General features: G+C 33.6%; 2 protein-coding genes and 1 long non-coding RNA gene across 3 annotated transcripts in view; 2 read left to right on the top strand and 1 right to left on the bottom strand.

The window, feature by feature from the left end:
• The window catches only part of LOC126887224 (uncharacterized), a 158,959-nt gene extending 154,883 nt beyond the window's left edge, over positions 1-4,076 (top strand). Inside the window, exon 18 of the mRNA XM_050654626.1 lies at positions 3,740-4,076. Within this exon, the coding sequence (XP_050510583.1) occupies positions 3,740-3,888 (149 nt within the window). The 3' untranslated portion in view covers positions 3,889-4,076. The remainder of the gene's footprint in view (positions 1-3,739) is intronic.
• Positions 1-19,744, bottom strand: part of LOC126887227 (uncharacterized) — a 214,045-nt gene that overhangs the window by 94,271 nt on the left and 100,030 nt on the right. The gene's annotated exons all lie outside the window — the stretch shown is intronic.
• The window catches only part of LOC126887225 (peroxisomal membrane protein PEX13), a 105,215-nt gene continuing 101,924 nt past the window's right edge, over positions 16,454-19,744 (top strand). Inside the window, exon 1 of the mRNA XM_050654630.1 lies at positions 16,454-16,877. Within this exon, the coding sequence (XP_050510587.1) occupies positions 16,694-16,877 (184 nt within the window). The 5' untranslated portion in view covers positions 16,454-16,693. The remainder of the gene's footprint in view (positions 16,878-19,744) is intronic.

Genomic DNA, 19,744 nt, shown 5'->3' with positions numbered 1-19,744 from the left:
GAAAACCAACCACTTTGAAATCTCCTATGACGTACTCTTCATATTTTAAAACTTGAAGCACCATTTTAACGTTCTCGTAATTTTCTTTGAGCATTGTAGAATGAGCCAGAGGAAGAGATGGATATCCTATTTCCATTGCGAAGAAGAGCTTTTTTAAGCTTCTTGTAGTGCTGCCAACAAATTCTTTTGGCCCCCACTTTAATGAATTCGCCACAAATATAGCAAAAAGAGTCAACGTCATTTTTACACTTTTTGGAAGACATTTTTAGGCTTCGCGATACATAAAATACGTTATTTTATTGCAATGCTCACGCGCACACTACCATGTCAGTCTGCCACTTCCCCCTATCATCACTCCGGCGTGGCGTCTTAAATGCAATGGCTCCTCAAAAAATCTAACAAAAGACTGTATATTTATTTTTCATTATCTAAAGGTACAAAAGCAAACTTTATTTATGAGTTTTTGCTTTCAATTTTAGTTGTATACAAACAGAAAATATTTAGATAAAGGCATTTTATATTTAATTTCGACTCAGAGATCATTACCATCTCTCTATGGACCATTTCGAACTTTTGTTCTCCTCAGGAGAGCTTGTAATGATGCCCTGAATCGAAATTATGTAGACATATTTGCCAAGTATGCCAATTACAAGGAAATAATCAACATTTAGACGCACTCGCGACCTCTATTAAAAACACGACGAAACCCAAGCGACTCCATTTTCAAACAAATAAATATTTAAAAATAAAAAGTTGCACTCCACAACACATCAATTCAACGAGGCAAAGATCAACGAGCTTGGGTTTTCGCCGTTTCTTTAATAGAGGTCGCGAGTGCGTCTAAATGTTGATTATTTCCTTGTAATTGGCATACTTGGCAAAGATGTCTAATTTCGATTCAGAGCATCATTACAAGCTCTCCTGAGGAGAACAAAAGTTCGAAATGGTCCATAGAGAGATGGTAATGATCTCTGAGTCGAAATTAAATATAAAATGCCTTTATCTACCTGCGTTTTTACTCACGTATGGAGTATTAGGAAACAGATCTGTTGATCTTTGCCTCGTTGAATTGATGTGTTGTGGAGTGCAACTATATAGACTCCCCATGTCTCTGCATTCATCACCCTTTATTCCTTGCAAATTTTAGAAGGATGGGTAATAGGTATAAGAGAGAATCTGTTTCCGAATTAAGAAATCCAATGATTTTATTTTTAAATATTTATTTGTTTGAAAATGGAGTCGCTTGGATTTTGTCGTTTCTAGAAAATATTTACTTAAGGCTATGGGTACATAATTCGCAAATATTTTACGTGTATCCCTACTTTTTCTGTCTTTACACGGCAAATTACGTGTAGTAAAATTCACACTGGTGTGGATATGTAAACATTACTATTGTTTGTTTTTTAACTAAGAGGAGTGATTCAAATTTACCGCGCCGAAATGATTGTTTCTAATTGGTCCAACCGCAGGCAAGTTTACTCCACTGTTATTAAATTTTGACACTAATGACATTTATGAAATTTGGGCACTTCTGTCATTTTATAGGTTAATTAAATATATCGGCGATTTTTTGTGTATTCTGAACTATTCCTTTAATTTTTAGATTTTTAGCCTACTTTGATATAAAAACAGTTGTTTTTAGAACTCTTTAGCGATGTATTTTCATAATGTAATATGTATGGATTTATCATCGAAAGCTGATATGATCAACGACAAAAGAAGATACATTTGGTGACTTTTCTAGTAACTTTCTTGGGTGTGAATCTGTCTTTTTAGTTTACTCCTCTTGGTTAAAAAATCAACTATAGAATGTCATTCTACTTGAAAATGTCATAATTAATTTAAAGAGATGGCTTTTGAATGTTCTTGGATAACTGTTATTTTTATAATTGCAAATTATTAATTCAGTTAATAAATGTGATAATTTTTTCACTATGTTTTCAGTGATTGTAATAATTTATTTGTACAACAAAAACTAATAATCAATCGAGAAAAGAGGAAAAGTGTTAAAGTGATTTTTTAATAATATGTTGTTATTTTGGAACGCTTACAATTTTGAACATCTCTAACAACAAAATACTTGGATCGCAGGATATATCTGATGTATTCTCTGCTTGGATCTTCCACAAATAATACACAATAAATAACTTTTTATTAAGTTCACGTCTTAAATCAATTATTTATCAAATACACTATATATCAATAATATTTAATCAATTTCTCAAAATATTCCCGATGCAATGTCAAATATTTAAAATTGTCACTGATTGTCAGTGTCTGACTGACAATATATGCTGACAATATTATATTCGGTTGAGTGCGTTGTAAGACAAAGACAGATTTGGAAAATATTACCACGGCATTGTGTTCATTTTTTTCAAATCCTGAAAAAACCAATAAATATTTTTGAAAAATTTAAACGCAGAATGAAAGACTAAATTATTACCGAGGGCCGAAAGTCCCTTAGAATAAATAAAAAGTTTATTTTGAATGAGATATTTGAAATTAAAAATCACACTAAATTTTCTCTTAGTTTTTTCACCCCTGTAACTTATTAAAATAAACATTATAGAAGTTCTCAGGGACTTTCGGCCCTCGCTAATAATGTAATCTTTCATTCTGCGTTTAAATTTTTCAAAAATACTTATTAGTTTTCTCAGGATTCGAAAAAAATGAATCCCCATTTGAATAGCATTGCAGCCGAAAATACGTACCGATCCTCTTAATATCAGACTCAAAAAATAGCTATTTGTATAACAAGGGAGGAAAGTGCTACTTTTTCTCTCGAGAATGAAGTTTACTGCCCGTAGCGGAGGGCAGTAATCATTCAAAGGAGGAAAAGGCACTTTACTCCCATATTATACAGTTGTTGAGTCCGAGAATCTTTACCCGTGCGTCATCATTTAAAGCAACGAAATAAGTCGATGATAAGTCGGAAATTGGAATTTACTAAACGCAACAGCAAGTGATAGTAAGTAACTTGCTGTTGCGTTTAGTAAATTTCAATTTCCGACTTATTTCGTATGCTTTAAATGATGACGCACAGGTAAAGATTCGCAGACTCAACTGTACATATGATTTTTCCACCTTCCTCAAATAACAAGTTATTTTTTCATTTTTAAATAATTTATTTATGTTACTAACACAATTTACTAGAAAACTAAAACTAACAAGTAGGTAGATACAGCAGAACTGTCAGCTGTCAAATATAAGTCAAATTATTAATGTAAACATTGTTAAATCAAAATAACAATTTACTGTTTTTTCCATTCTGCAAAATACTGGGTGTTCTATAAATAAACGTTAAAATGTATATAGATACTTACGTAATAGATAATAGAATATTGTATGGGCCGTCAATAAGTTATTTCATCAATGACATATACCATGACGTCACTTTTACTTTTACTCCCTAGGGAGGAAAAGTACGACTTTGCTCCCTACAATCAGGTCCGGAAAAGTATACTTTCGGTAGAGGTAGGTGGAAAAATTTTTTTTGTTGAGCTGTGTAATGTTTTTAACATGACCTTCAAAACTAGCTTATAATTCTTACTTCTACTGTTAGCAAAAGTTTCGTACTTTAAGAAAAATATGCTCATTGAGTGCAAATCTTAGTTAGTTTCAATTTTCGGTTATCTTTCTTTGATAAAACCTGTTTCTCATTTTTCATTTTTACCCAAAATTCTGTTCCATATTTTATTATAAAAAACTAAACCTAAAATTTATTTTCTTTTTTCAGCTTATCCCATGTTTAACAAAACTCTTCCGTTTTGGATAGTTAAAAATTCCTGGGGTAAAAGCTGGGGCGAACAAGGATACTACAGGGTATATAGAGGAGACGGCACCTGTGGTTTGAATCAAACGCCTTCTAGCTCGATAGTCGCTTAAATTCTGACTGACGTATAGAACAAACAATGACATATGATGTGATAATAGTTCTTTTGAATATCATAGAAACACGATTTGCTCAAGATATATTCTAATAGGGCTTTTCATCGATTGTCATTTGTTTCGAGCTCCTGTCATGTGTCGTCTAATATTAATATATCTACGTCATACGTTATTGGCATATATATATATATATATATATATATATATATATATATATATATATATATATATATATACCAATATCCACAAGGAAAAGAAAATGTTTTTCCTGTAGTTGGCTGTATACCATCAATCACAAAATTGGAAAAAATCCTTTGTAAAAGGTATAAAATTTTATTAAAATCCCTTTAAAGGGCTACATCACAACAAAATGTTTTCGATTTGTATAAAAAATCATCATCAGTGTTAGATAAACTGGATGCTAGCTGAGCCACAAAAGAAGAATATCCGGGTAAAAACCCTTTAAATATAATATAGATGCGTTAAAAGTGCATACTTTAATAAAAAGCGTAATGATGGTCACATGGCAACTAGGATAATGCCCTAAGGTAATGTATTGAAATTTCCCAACACGTGGGATCCAAATTGAGTTATTTACATTTCAATGACTTAACGGCAACTCCAATGAGTTGGGAAATTTCAATACATTACCTTAGGGCATTATCCTAGTTGCCATGTGATTATCATTAGGCTTTTTATTAAAGTATACACTTTTAACGCATCTATATTATATTTAAAGGGTTTTTACCCGGATATTTTTCTTTTGTGGCTCAGCTAGCATCCAGTTTATCTAACACTGATGATGATTTTTTATAAAAATCGAAAACGTTTTGTTGTGATGTAGCCATTTAAAGGGATTTTAATAAAATTTTATACCTTTTACAAAGGATTTTTTCCAATTTTATATATACCAATGACATACAAACTTGAAAATTGGTATATACAAACCAAAGACGTATGATGTAGATAAGCTCGAAACAAATGACTGTGAATGAAAAGCCCTATTATATAGATACTTCACATATTTTAAAAAAGTAGTGTTAGTTTTGTTTTTTTGTTAGCTTTAATTTAATACCTTAGTTGCCATTAATAAATACGAAATAGTTGTTAGGGATATCATTTCAAGTTTGTAAAGATTTAAATTGTCTGGGACAATTTAGTTTTATCAAAATGTTTGCATTTCTATTCACGATGTTAAGTCACAACGACGACCTCTCGTCTATTTCGTCTGAACTAGCTTTGAGGGTGATTTCAATGTCAAACGCTGAGCGCACATGCATTTGAAACAAGTAGGTAATATTATTTATTTTTACATATTTATTTTTTAATTTTATATACAACATCGACGCCAACTTTTGTTGAAACGTGAACATTCCATGTTAATAATTTTATATTACCCAATAATAAATTTAAAACATGTAAAAATAAATAATGAATATTACCTACTTGTTTCAAATGCATGTGCGCTGAACGTTTAACAATGAAAACTCCCTCAAAGCTAATTTCACCGAAATCCACGAGAGGTCGTCATTGTGACTTAACATCAGTTAAGTCACAGATTAGAATTTTCGAAGTCAGTTTAGAATTTTGAACTACTGCGTTAGCCATTTTTTATTTTTCTGTTCACCGGGCCAGAGTTCGAACGCACATCCACTAGAGCACTTCAGCAGTGAAGCGACATAAGGTTGACCGCCTGGCCTGCTTGGCTATCAAACCCAGTGTTATTAAAAATTGTTGATCAATCTAATGTGACGTCACTCACAACTAATTCGTACTTTGAATTAAGTCATTAACGCTAAATACTCATATGCTCAAAAGAAGCTTTTGATATTAGTCATATAATTAAAATGTAGTAATAAAATGGCTAACTAGATAATACAACACTTAACATTGTTTTAAGGATTTAGTTATTTTTTTTAAATTTTACTTTTGGCTTTGAATTAAAACAATTTATTTGTCTAGATAATATTATAATGATGGGAATGTTTATTAAAATAAAAGTTTATGTACTAGATTATATTTTTTATTTTACTTTAATAGAAGAAAGTGGTAAGAATAATTACCTACACTTTTATAAAAAGAACTTTTTATAATACCACGTTTTTATTATTTATAGGACACAATATAAAATTATAAACTATTTTGCTACACTTTCACTAATCACTTTTATATATTTAAACTGCACCTTCTGACATAAGAACTTTAAAAATTTTAATTTCAATAAAATATTTATTATTGATAATTTTTAATGTCAACAAACTAGCGAGACTATTTTAAATATTCAGTAGCGGTTATAAATGAATAAAAATTTTTGCATGACTATGGAGACCTACACAGGTCTTACAGGGAAGCTAGGACAAAAATAATCCCGGACAAAAAATCCCCACAAATTATCCCTGGACAAAAAATACCCGGAAAAATAATCTTCGGACAAAAAATTTCCACAAAAAATCCCGGACAAATAATCCCCACAAATTTTTTGGACAAAACATCCCCACAAAAAATCCCGGACAAAATATCCCCAATAAATACTTGCTGCCGAATAGTTCTCTAAAAGTTTTTCCGTGAATGCAATCGACGCAAATGTTTTTCGGCCTCAGTGCATAAGAGTTATAGATAGCAATCGCCATGAAACCTCTTTTCGGTAAGAAAATAATGGATAGCAATTAAGATTACCTAAGCACGAATTGTAATTTCGATTACCAAATTTCGAATTCCAATTCTATCTCGAAAACTTCAAATATTACATGACAAAAAGTGAGTTTTTTTCAAAAATCGTGGAAGATATGGGGAATAAGCTAAGGCTGTGGGAATCATGTTGTAATTATTCGCTTAAATATTTTGCTCACTCTGCTTTGAATAACTATGTTCCAAACATTGCGTGCCTATTCGCGATGATAACTGCTGGTCTTGAAAATGATAATCTGTTCTTGATTGTAATGCAAAAAAACCTGTTCCTTTTTGTAAATTTAACGTCAAAAATATTTAGTCATCATCATCATCAATGTCGTTATAACTCTTCGAGAGTCTTTGCCGCGTTTACTATTGCCTTCCATGTTTGTCGGTCCTGTGCCACTATTTCCCATTGTCTCACTCTCATTTTCTCCAGATCTTCTGCATCTTTCCACCTTTTTCTAGGCCATCCTACAGACCTTCTGCCATCTGGCCTCTCTCCGAGCAGCTATGTCTGGTGTGATTTTTGGATAAATTTTTCGCATGCTATATTCTAAAAATCAACTTTTGATATTTCCCCCTATTCTAGCTTGTGCAAAGGAGTTACATACATTTGCGTTACCGCAGTTACTTTCTTGGGTATGCCCAGCTCGGCCATTTTCTTATAAAGATCTGATGCACGTCTTTATTATACTCCCAATCATTTCAAGCATTTGTCTAATATAGTAAATATTTGATCAAAAATCGATCTTCCAGGTCTGAAATCACACTGGTAGTCGCCAACTATTTGTTCGGCGTATGGTAGTAATATTTTTAGTAATACCGAAAAATATTTTTCCACCTACCTCTACCGAAAGTATACTTTTCTGGACCTGATTGTAGGGAGCAAAGTTGTACTTTTCCTCCCTAGGGAGGAGAAGTAAAAGTGACGTCATGGTGTTTTATTCATGAAATATAACTTATTGACGCCCTGTACAATATCTATTTTCTATTACGTAAGTATCTATACATTTTAACGTTTATTTAAAAACACTCTGTATTTTGCAGAATGGTAAAAAACAGTAAATTGTTATTCCGATTTAACAATGTTTACATTAATAATTTGACTTATATTTAACAGTTGACAGTTATATTGTACCTACTTGTTAGTTTTAGTTCTAATAAATTTTGTTGGTTAGTTACATAAATAAATTAAGTAAAAATGAAAAAATGATTTGTTATTTGAGGAAGGTGGAAAAACCATATGTATAACATGGGAGTAACGTGCCTTTTCCTCCCTTGAATGATTACTGCCCTCCGCTACGCGTCAGGCAGTAAACTTCATTCTCGGGAGGAAAAGTAGCACTTTCCTCCCTTGTTATACAAATAGCTATATAGTCATCAGTTTCAATTAATGCAAACAACATTTCAAAAATCTGTTTCAAAAGCTATGTCAAAAACATGTGTTCTGCGTTTTCATAGCATGCTAAACATTCGTAATAGCACAAAAGTTTTCAATTGATGCATACAGATAATAGGCCATGTTTTGAACATGTTATTCAAAGCGGAGTGAGCAAAAGATTTAAGCAAATAATTGCAACATGATTCCCACAGCCTTAGCTCATTCCCCATATCTTCCACGATTTTTGAAAAAACTCACATTTTTTTGTCATGTAAAACTTGAAGTTTTCGTTATGGAATTGTAATTCGAAATTTGGTAAAATTTCAGGAAAACTTTTAGAGAACTATACGGCAGCAAATATTTCCGGGGATTTTTTGTGGGGATATTTGTCCGGGGATTTTTTGTCCGGGGATAATTTGTGGGGATTTTTTGTCCGGGCCCCCTTACCGGTCTCCTCCATATACATGACATAGAAAGTAACGCCATATAATGAGAAAACTACTAGCGCCATCTTTTGAGAAAAGTGAGAACTAATTTTACTATATAAAATTTAAAATGGCTTAAAATTCCAAATAGAACTCATTGCATCCATATAAAAGCTCTTGAATATTGCATTGTCATCGAGATCTGAGCTATTTTCAAAATTTCAGATCTCTAGCTAGTCGAGAAGTATGCTTAAAATACCGATTATAAGATTTTTCCCGAACAAAGTGACAAAGAGACAGACAAAGAACAGGTGAAGTATATAAAAACGTGGTAATTAAGAGGTATTCAAATCTGTTGCCTGAACGAAATCAAACAGGTTATTCAAAACAAAGTACCCGTGCCATCCGACACGATCGAACTACCCCACGGACATTGTTGAGGTGAGTTAGACAAGGTTGCATACTGCCACTAGCATTATTTAACATTAACATATACTCTGAAAACATCTTTAGAGAGGCCTTGGACGAATCAGAAAATGGTATTGCAGTAAATGGATAACTTATAAACAATATTAGATATGCAGACGATATAGTATTGCTGGCAGATAGTGTGCAGGGATTCCAAAGGATGATGGATAATGTTGTAGAAGCATTTAACAAATACGGCCTAAAACTAAATTGTAAGAAGACAAAAATAATGATCGTTAGTAAGAACGCCAACATAAACGCCCAAATAAATACCTAAACAATACACCCCTAGAAAGAGTACAGAAAATATGCTATCTGGGCTGCAACATAAGGATCATAGCTACGAAATAAAAACTCACATTGAACAAGGCAGAAGCTCTTTTAACAGTCTTGGGAAGATTATCTGCAATTTATCTTTATAAGGGCCAAACCAGACGGGTCACTCTGCAGCGCTACTCTGTGGATTCACAGAGGGGCTGAAACAGGCGATTTTCTAGCGCCGGCGACTACGCTGCGAAGTGGATCGTTTGCAAGGGTGCAACGTTTAATGTAATGCGTGAGAAAAAAAGTAAGCTTGTTCAAATGATTAAAAACTTGCCAGTTAATAATCTTTTAAAAAAGTGTGTTCGCCAAAGTCAGTTTTTGTAATGTCCATAGTTTTAAATATTTTTTAAAATTTCTACCCTTTTGAAAAAATACCAATAAACTCCATACATGGAATTAAGAAGAACCAGACAAAAGCAGCTATATCACAGAAAGAAGCACATAAAAAATTAACCAGTACATCTGGTATCCCACAACCGTAAAATAGTTTGATACAAAATTTTTAACACAAAAAACACACACAAATAGTAAGATTCCCATTACAACTGAGTGAACGAGGTCCTGTTTTTAAGGAGATGATGACATTAAATATATGTAAACATGGTAACTTGCAACCTTCTTTTAACTGATATCTTATCGTTTTGTTTTCTACAACAAACAATAAAACCTTTTTTTGGCAGAGGATGGGACCCCACTATTTAACATAAATAAACAAACAAGATTGTGAGTATTTGTTTTGTTCAGTTCAATGATGGATTCAGACGAGGAAAGTCTTCTTTCTCGTCAGAATGTATAATAAAATGTAAATATAAATAGAGAAAATATTGCTTACCGGATTTATTCTTTTCAGTAGGGCTACCTTCTTTAAAATCAGGAACAAATAATTCAAAGATCTCGTCCCACGCTTTTCCTTTCAATGCCTTATATCTATACTCTATACCTACCCTCGGGTTCTTCTATCCCACATAGCCGGTCTGTTTTGGAATTTAATTAAAAATCTTTCGGAAACAAAATTCATTTTACGTGCTAACCGTGTAAACTCTCGTCAATATTTGTGGTAGCTACAAAAGTGGTCCGTCCGAATGGCGTTTGCCACTAGTGGACGCCACTAGCAGTGAGACTCGGCGACTGTGGCTGACCACAGTCGCTCGTCTGGGGTGCGACATCCACTTCACATAAGAACCCACGGTCAACATCGGAAACTGCTTTGTGGATCCGCAGAGAGTAGCGCTGCAGAGTGGCCCGTTTGGTTTGGCCCTAAAGGCGGGTTGACATTACTAGTGAATAACGAACGTGGCTCACGCTTACGTAGTTGGCCCATGCTACAAGACCTAACAGATGTTCGTGCAGCACGATTGTCTCACGAATGGCCTACGCCACGCCACGATTGTCTGTTCGCTAAACTCAGACGCAACTTTCTAGATATTTTAGTCGGTAATTTTGCAAATTTTAGTAAAATTTGCAAAAAATAATTACTAAGTAGTTAATAGTCACTAAATAGTTAGTAATTTTGCAAATTTTTGCAAAATTGGCAAAAAACAAAAAAATTATCGACTAAAATATCTAGCCAGTTGCGTCTGAGTTTAGCGAACCGACTATATTAAACATGGTAAATATATATTTCACTCTCTAAAGACAGTCGTAGAGAGTTTGTATTTGATTAAGCACGTGCTTTTACCCTCAGAAATAAGCATCTGAATGAACGGGAGACCGTTATATGTTAGATTTGTAGAATTGTACGAGAGTGATCCTGTACCCTGGAATGATTCTGACGCAAGGTATAAAAAGAATGACGCACAAAACGCAGCAGTAGAAAGAATTGTTGCTCAGCTTGAAATTGAAAATTTTAAAGCAAAACAAGCACTAGAGAAATAATAGCTATTATTTCGCTGGTTGTAATAGTAGCTGGTTGTAAATATGCAAATGATGATGACATGTCCACTACTAACACATAAAACTCTCGTACCCAGTGTAAACACAATAACGATTCTCACGAAACGTATTGCACAGAAGCGTAGATAACGCTTGTTTTTTAGTGTGAACCACGTTCGTCATCCACTAGTAATGCCAACCCGTCTTAAGTATCAAGACACATAGGAATTGTTAGATGTTATATGTCTTTAGTGTCCTCCCCTACGGGTAGAAAGCTGTAGTCTTACAGAAGATGCCATAAAACGATTAGAGGCGTTTGAAATATGGTGCATTGGTGCTACCGACGTATGTTGAAGGTCTCATATTTATATACACCACAAAACTAACATAACTATTCTTTAGAGGCTAAGAAAAGCAAAGAAATAATTAACACCCTAAAGAACAGAAAGTTGGTTTAATTCGGTCACATTATGCGTAATGATAAATATCGACTACTACAGTTGATTCTACAAGGCAAGAGAGGACCTGGACGTAGACGTATATCCTGGTTGGCGAATCTTAGGAAGTGGACGGGTCTAACGTCAACTAATCTATTTCGAGCTGCTGTAAATAGAATAATATGTGTCAAGTGGTCGCCAATATCTCCAGAAGAGAGGCACCAGACACGTAGCCAGGAAATGTGCTTGAGGGGGATCCAAACACAACTCAAATTATTTGTTAGATTAGCCAGGGTTGTCCAACTGGCGGCCCGCGGGCCGCATCCGGCCCGCGAGGCTATTTGTTGTGGCCCACGTAAGATTTTCGAAAAGCATATATTTTCTTTAAATGCTGCCACTGTGAAAAAAGATTTTTTAATTTATATTTTATGGTTTAGCAGTGTTTTTACATCACAAGTACTGTACCGCGTGCCGCTTCGCGGACGTGTAACGAACACAATCGTCCTCCACCACTATGAGAACTGCACTGATTACTGCGCATCACAGTTCCCGCAGGCCACACCTCCCACTGCTTACCATCCGTCGCCAGCCGCCATCGTGCCAGTGTGCTACTGACACGTAGACTAGTCGGCTAATCTATTACGTTGCTAGTGAACAGTGAACTTGATTAATTCTTTTTCTTGATTCCTCTTATACAATAATGAGTGTAAAACCAGTAAAACGGAAAATTGATAGTGAGAACAGAATTTACAAAGAAAGTTGGGAGAGTGATTACTTGATTGCTAACAATAATGGAAAGTTGCAGTGTTTAGTGTGCATGAATGTCGTTTCAGTGCCTAAAGAATATAATATGAGAAGACATTACACAACAGTGCATGAAAATAAGTATGCTACGTACACACATGAAAGTCGGCGTGCCTTAGTTGCAGATTTGAAGAAAAAGCTTAAACAGCAAACTGGTATGTTCAGTAAAATATTACACTCTCAAACGCATTCTTTGCATGCATCTTATGCCGTGTCGCTTGAGCTGGCAAAGGCAAAAAAACCTTTCACTGATGGCAATTTGATAAAAAAATGTGCTGTTAAAATGGCCAAAGCTTTCGGTGATTCTAAAATGGCGGAGAAATTTGAATCAGTGCCACTTTCACATCAAACCATACAAAGAAGGATTGTTGCTATGGGTGAGCAAGTAGAAAAATCTATGCTTAGCCTGGTTAAGAAAAGTTCATATTTCTCACTTTGTTTGGATGAAAGCACTGATCAAACCGATGTTAGTCAGCTGTTAATATTTGTGCGCACTACTTTTGATGATATTACCAGTAAAGAGGAGTTATTTGATATTTGTCCTCTTTATGGAACAACAAAAGGAAAAGACGTCTATTGAGGCTGTGAAGAAAACAGTTGACAGAATTGGAGGCTTTGATAAATGTTCAGCCATAGCAACAGACGGGGCCCCATCAATGACAGGTAAAAAAATTGGATTAGTGGGTCTGCTTCGAGAGAATGGTGTCACTTGCCCAAAAATTCATTGTATTATACATCAGGGAGCTTTATGTGGAAAATCAGTCAAGAAAGATCAAGTTTTCCAAACCGTGATTAAGATTATAAATATGATTAGAGGTGGAAATCGATCTCTTTTACACAGGCAACTTAAGCAGTTTTTAGTGGAAACAGAGGCTGAGTATGGAGACTTGCTAATGTACAACCATGTAAGGTGGCTGAGTGCAGGAAAGTGCATGGAACGATTTTTTGCCATAAGAAAGGAAATCCCTGCATTCCTCAACAAATACGTTTCATCTGACACAACTGAACTGGAAGAGAAGTTTAAGGATCCAGAATTATTAAGACAGTTAGCTTTTATAACAGATCTGACTAATCATCTTAACATGTTAAACTTGAGTCTTCAAGGAAGAAACCAGACGGTTTCAGATTTGATCGGAATGATAAACGGTGTTTACGTGAACGTGTTTAAACGTGCTTTGGAAAAGAACAACCTGACACACTTCCCTAGCTGTCTGCAAATAGCAGAAGAATTCAACGGTGAGGAAAATATTGAGTTTTCATCCTGCATTTCACAAATTGAACAAGTTATTGATGAATTCAATACAAGATTTGAAGAAATTGAAAGTCTCAAAAGCAGTGTACTACTTTATAATAACCCTCTTGGAGCAACCATTGATGATCATCCACCCAACTTACAGCTTGAGTTATGTGATATTCAAGCAGACATGTTCCTAATCACCAGACAAGAAAAGGGACTTGAATTTTTCAAATTACTGTCAAAGGAGAAATTCCCAAACCTGCGAGATTTTGGACTGAAAATGACGTCAATGTTCGGAAGCACATATACATGTGAAAGTGCCTTTTCCTCCATGAAATACATAAAAAACAAAAACAGAAGCAACCTTACCGATTCTTCGTTACGTCATCTTATGAGACTGTCTACAACTGAACTGGAGGTGGACATTTCTTCATTGGTGGATGAAGCCGATCGACCACAGTCCTCACACTAATTGGATACATCTTTTTCGTTGCTTTTGCAATGTTTGTCTTGATTATTGAAAAGTGTTATCAATAAATTTTCCGTTTATAAAAAAATGTAGTTGTTGAGCAATAAAAGAAATAATACTCTTTTTTGTTTTAATTATTTTTATACCTCACTTTATTTTGTTATTACTTGTAACAAAATTATTATATGGCCCGCGACAACATCAAAGGTTTTAGTTTTGGCCCTTGAGGCATTGCAAGTTGGACACCCCTGGATTAGACGGTAAGGTATTGAAAAAAATATTCAGAATAAATTTTAGATCCATATGCAAAATTTGAAAAAACTATTTTAACCCTAGAATACTAATACTCATAAAATATACGACGCCGAATTATTTTTTGCGAAATTTCTAAGGAACGCAAAATCCCAAGAACTTTCAGCCACAGTTCTTTAGTAGGTAAACGTTGGTGTATAAACGTCAGTTAAATTTTCTGCGGAAGTGTGTGAATTAGGTATCCTGTCGTAAATATTACGACGCTTTAGTTTTAACGATAGTATCTAACATAAGCCGTCTATGTACGGGCATAAAGATTGCTATGCTTTGCGATTCATTCTCCAAATACATGATTGATGCCAGTCCCTATCTTGGCAAAACTTCAATACCGGAGGATTTCCTTTTACAAATTTTTATACGAAGGAATTGACAAAATCGGTCCATGGTAGCAACCGTAACATTACCATGGATACTGTGTTTTTTAAGGAATGATATACATAAGCACTATCAATCGTATGTGATATACTGCCATAATTCGCACAAAACAAATAGGAAGCCAGTTTTCCACTCTCAGTTTTTGTTTGATTTGAGCAAAAACCTTGCCGAGTCATAGATGCGCAAAAGATTAAACATATCAAATTTACGGTGCAATATTCGACAGAACATAAACGAAATTCTAACTATACAATCAGTTTCTCAACCGAATATGTAATCCTATCGAAAGAAAACGGACAGTATGCTACTTATGCCTTAGCCGGCTAGGAAGAATGACGACAAACTTTTGTCTACAGTGTAAACGAGCAATCTGCGGACAAATATTTTTAAATTTAAAATATTTTAAATATGTAAAACTTACATTTAAAAAAAATTTCAAATTACTTTTACTAAATGCAAGATAGAATGTACGGAATCGGAATGTAGAACGGAATCCTATATTTTGTGAGTAGTCACTAACATCATCAGGGACGCTAAAATGATATTAAAGCTACAATTGTGAAATTAGGTATTAAAAACTAGGGTAGGATATAACATCTACATATGTATATGACGACAATCTCACCCTAGTAAGTTGTTCTTAATACCTAATTTCACCATTGTATCTTTAATATCATTTTAGTATCCCTGACGATGTTAGTGACTACTACCGAAATATAGGATTCCATAGAAAAGAGTACACCTAGTCTTCTATAAAAAATAAAAGGTAAAAGAATTTGAAATGCTGATAGAATACTTTCATTTTTTGGTAAATCTGATGTTTAAATTGGATATAAGTTGATCCGTACACTAAATAAAAACAGAAATAATCCTAATAAAAAATAATAATAATTTCGTTCACTTTTTCAAAATAATTATACTTAATACCTTGGAGATAAACTTGCTGCCTTGGTACCAAAACCGAGACAGTTTTGGGAGGGGTCCGGACCCCATGGATCCCTCCCTTGGCTACGTGCCTGAGAGGCACATTTAGGGCCGGTACTTTATGTCTCCGTTAACAGCCGGTTAGTTAACCGAGGTTTAATCGGGACAGAAATATATGCAAAACATAGACATAAACGCAATTATACTTATTATTATATTCATAAATAATTATAATAATAATTATAATTGCTTTTATTACAACGCAAGAGGCCCTATGGGGTACTTTTCTGTCCCGATTAAACCCCGGTTAGCTAACCGAGGTTTAACCGGGACATAAAGTACCGGCCCTTAGAAGAAGAAAATTTTATACAGAACGTAGATACCAAAAGACTAGCATACTAGTACATATTACAATCCCGATTTTTAAGAAAGATCAAAGATGTGTTCAGACCACTACATAGAAATAATTCTCCTAAATAAGACAAGGAAGCTATTCACAAACCTACTCAAGGACAAATTTGAATCACAAATAGAGATCAGAGAAGAAGAAGGTTTCATGAAGGATAGGTCGCCAAAATAATAAAATACTATTGACTTAAAATATATAAAATTGCTCTATTTAGAAGTTATAATTTCGTAGCTGGATTAAATGGTGACAAAACCAGTAAAACCAAAAGGGTTTAAAACTCATATAATTAAAAAAACACTTTAGATATGCAACCAATAATGACCAACAGCAGAAATAGTGCTGCGTTATTCAGGCAACATAAAACAAAAACATAAATACGAGTTTTACTGTTTTGTGGATTTCAACCTTTCGACTTCTTCTTTTTTTTTAACTGTCATTTGAAGAAACGTCATTAATATTTATTATACGTCATTTTTTACATTCACTTACATTGTTAAAAAGTAAACTTTGAAACTGAATTTTTAGTGAGAGCTGATTAGTTACCAGCTTAGCTCAGTTTTATAGCTATTTTATATATTCTTAAATATGAACTAGAGGTTTATAATGTTACAGACAGCAAATGCTATAAAAAACGGTGTTGTGTAGTGATGTGAAAGTTACAGTACAATCTAAAAACTCTCAACAATCTTATAATGTCTTTTTCCAAACCCTTTGAGGAAAACAATTTGCAAAATTCTTCACATACTTTGAGGAATTCGGTTAGTCTCCCAGGAGTAGTTGGTGGTAGAAACGCCCCTCTGTTGCCTCCTAGGCCATCCAACTCAATAATAGGAAATACTGGATATAATACTTTCAACTCATATTTACCATATTCTGGTAAGTATTAACATGGTTTGTTTAAATTTTGGATCAGCCTTGACCAGTAATATTCAAAGTACATAATATATGTTTGTCCAAGTTTTATTGAATTTCATTTAATAATTCATGAAATTATTAAATAGAGAAATTTATTTCTGGATTTAACTACTTTTTTCTTATTACTTAATTGGATCTAAATTATTAATATGTTAAAAGTAGGACAATTTAACATGGAAGTTTATTAAAATTTATATCTTGAATTTTTTTTCTAATACAGTCGAACCCGCTTATTGGAATAGCCTTCGTACCAAGCAAAAATATTCGTATAACCAGGATATTCTATTAACCGATCATTGATGGCTAGTAGAAAGGTCTCGGGACCTCAAATTTTTATTCCTTAAACCGGGATATTCTTATAACCCGTATTCTAATAAGAGGGTTCGACTGTAATCGAAGTAGGTTTATTAACCCTTTTCTCAAAAAATTTCAATAATATAAATTAATATTACAATATAAATATGTTCATTGGACAAAAAGCTGGTTTGAGATATTGAATTCATTGGGAGTATGTACATTTTCAGTAATATTTAATTTTTATGGGTCTTTATCAGTAGGTTGTTTGTTACTCATTGAAAAAGGTCTCAAGTTTGTGGTATGTGCTGTCAAAATAAAGAATTTTTGACCTAATCAATGTTTTGGTTCCAGCATATCTATTCCTGTATAAAGAGTTTTTGACACAATCAATGTTTTGGTTTCAGCATATTTTAGTATGGCATTAGTCATGCATTCAGCTAGTGTTTTGAAAATAATCATTAACTGATAAGTGACTGACTCTGAGGCTGACATTCCTTTTTTATTTGGTATTTATTTAAACAGGTTCATCATTATCAGGTACATTCTTCATGTTCTTCATTTCTTTTTTGTTTTCATTTTCATATTTATATAAAGTTCTCAATGCGTAGTTATATATATTGCCATTAAGTCATTGGAATGTAAACAACTCAATTTGCATCCCAATTGTTGGGAAATTCAATACATTACATTAGGAAATTCAATACATTAGTTGCCATGTGAGCATCATAAGGCATTTTAATGAAGTATGCACTTTTAATGTATCCATGTTATATTTAAAGGGTTTTTACACGAATATTTTTCTTTGGTGGCTCAGCTAGCATCCAGTCTATCTAACACTGATGATGATTTTTTTGTAAAATCGAAAACGTTTTGTTGTGATGTAGCCCTTTAAAGGGATTTTAGTAAAATTTTATACCTTTTACAAAGAATTTTTTCCAATTTTTATATATGTATCTCTTGAACAAAAATATACTAACGATATAGAATAATAGAGAATCAACACTAGCATAATACAATAATGTATGAAAACAGAATCACTAGAAAATTATTAAACACAAGGGGAAAAGACCTGCTGAAAGATTAAAAAAGGGATGTGAGGATGAAGTGGATGAGGATACCAAAAACCTCCTAAAAACACGTTCATGCAAAAGAACAGCAGTAGATCGAGATCTTTGGACAGGCTTACTAAAGGAGGCCAAGCCCAACTTAAGTGATAAAAAGTGATCTATAGTATATTATTTAATATGATAGTAATGTTTAGAACCAGTTAAGTTACACCACTACATGTAACAACTTTTGACAATTAAATCACATATGCATACCCATTTAAGGATTTTAGGACCATATTAAGGGACATAGAGATGAATGCAACCTGTACCTATGTATTCTAACGCTAGCCATTGATGGGTTACGATGATTGTTATGAATATGAAATATGATGATACCACAAAGGTACAGTGGAACTCCGATAAGTCGGCCCCTGATAACCCAGAAGTCCGGCTAATCCGGACCGATTTTCATCAGACAAATATTTCAACAATAGCGTTGTAATAAGTAAATACGTAATATGTATGTAATATAATATTTGAGAGATAATGGGTATTTGTGTAATTTGAACTATACGATAGTAAAAATGACTCATGGCACACGGCGGTAGAGCGACGTTCATTGTCCGGATTATCAGTAACGACAGGCACCTGTTATTCCTTTATTTATTTCAAACTATCTTAGCATTGTTTAAAAAAGACTAAAAGACTATTTAAAAAATTCTTTTTTAAACAACGGTCTTAGTCTCCACTGTTCTTAAATAACATAACATCGTTCCGATTGTGACTGCATTGTGTGTAGTATAGTCGTATTTCAACACAGAGTTTATCTGTAAGTATACTGTATTTTATTAATTTTTACCATATTCTCCGGCTAACCTGGATTTTCGGTAGCCCGGATCGGCCATGGTCCCGATTAATCCGAGTTATCGAGGTTCCACTGTACTTAACTTTATAAAATATGGCCATATAATCGTAAAATTATATTGGATAAGCTTTAATTTCTGTGGTGCTAAGGCAAAACCCAATATATCAATAAACGTGATTTTGCAGCAGATGAGTTTAAAAGTTTGCGGTGTTGTTATAATAGTGGACATATCAGAAACTAATTTTATCATCTATTGGTTACATGGATGCGTTTAGCCATATTGAGTTTGTCATCACATTCTTCATCGCTCAATGTTCATATTGGCATTAAAAACGAAAAATCGATAATTTTTGACATATCAGGTTTTGCCTTAATACCACAGATTTAATCTTCTTTTAGTTTAATTTTGATCAATTGTTATTGCACAATTAGCGTTAAGATACCTAATATATAAAGTTGAATAAATTAGGTTGAAAAACTGTACTTCGGCAAGATGGCCAAATTTTTGTGTAATAATGCTCGCATAATAATTTGTAATGCAGTAAATCAAGAACATTTTTACAACAGAAGATTTTGTAAAACCAGATCGATCCATTTGTTGCTAAGATATGATAATT

Source organism: Diabrotica virgifera, chromosome 6 (assembly GCF_917563875.1).
Source record: "Diabrotica virgifera virgifera chromosome 6, PGI_DIABVI_V3a".
In the NCBI taxonomy this organism is placed as follows: domain Eukaryota; kingdom Metazoa; phylum Arthropoda; class Insecta; order Coleoptera; family Chrysomelidae; genus Diabrotica; species Diabrotica virgifera.
This window is presented reverse-complemented; position numbering and strand designations above follow the sequence as displayed.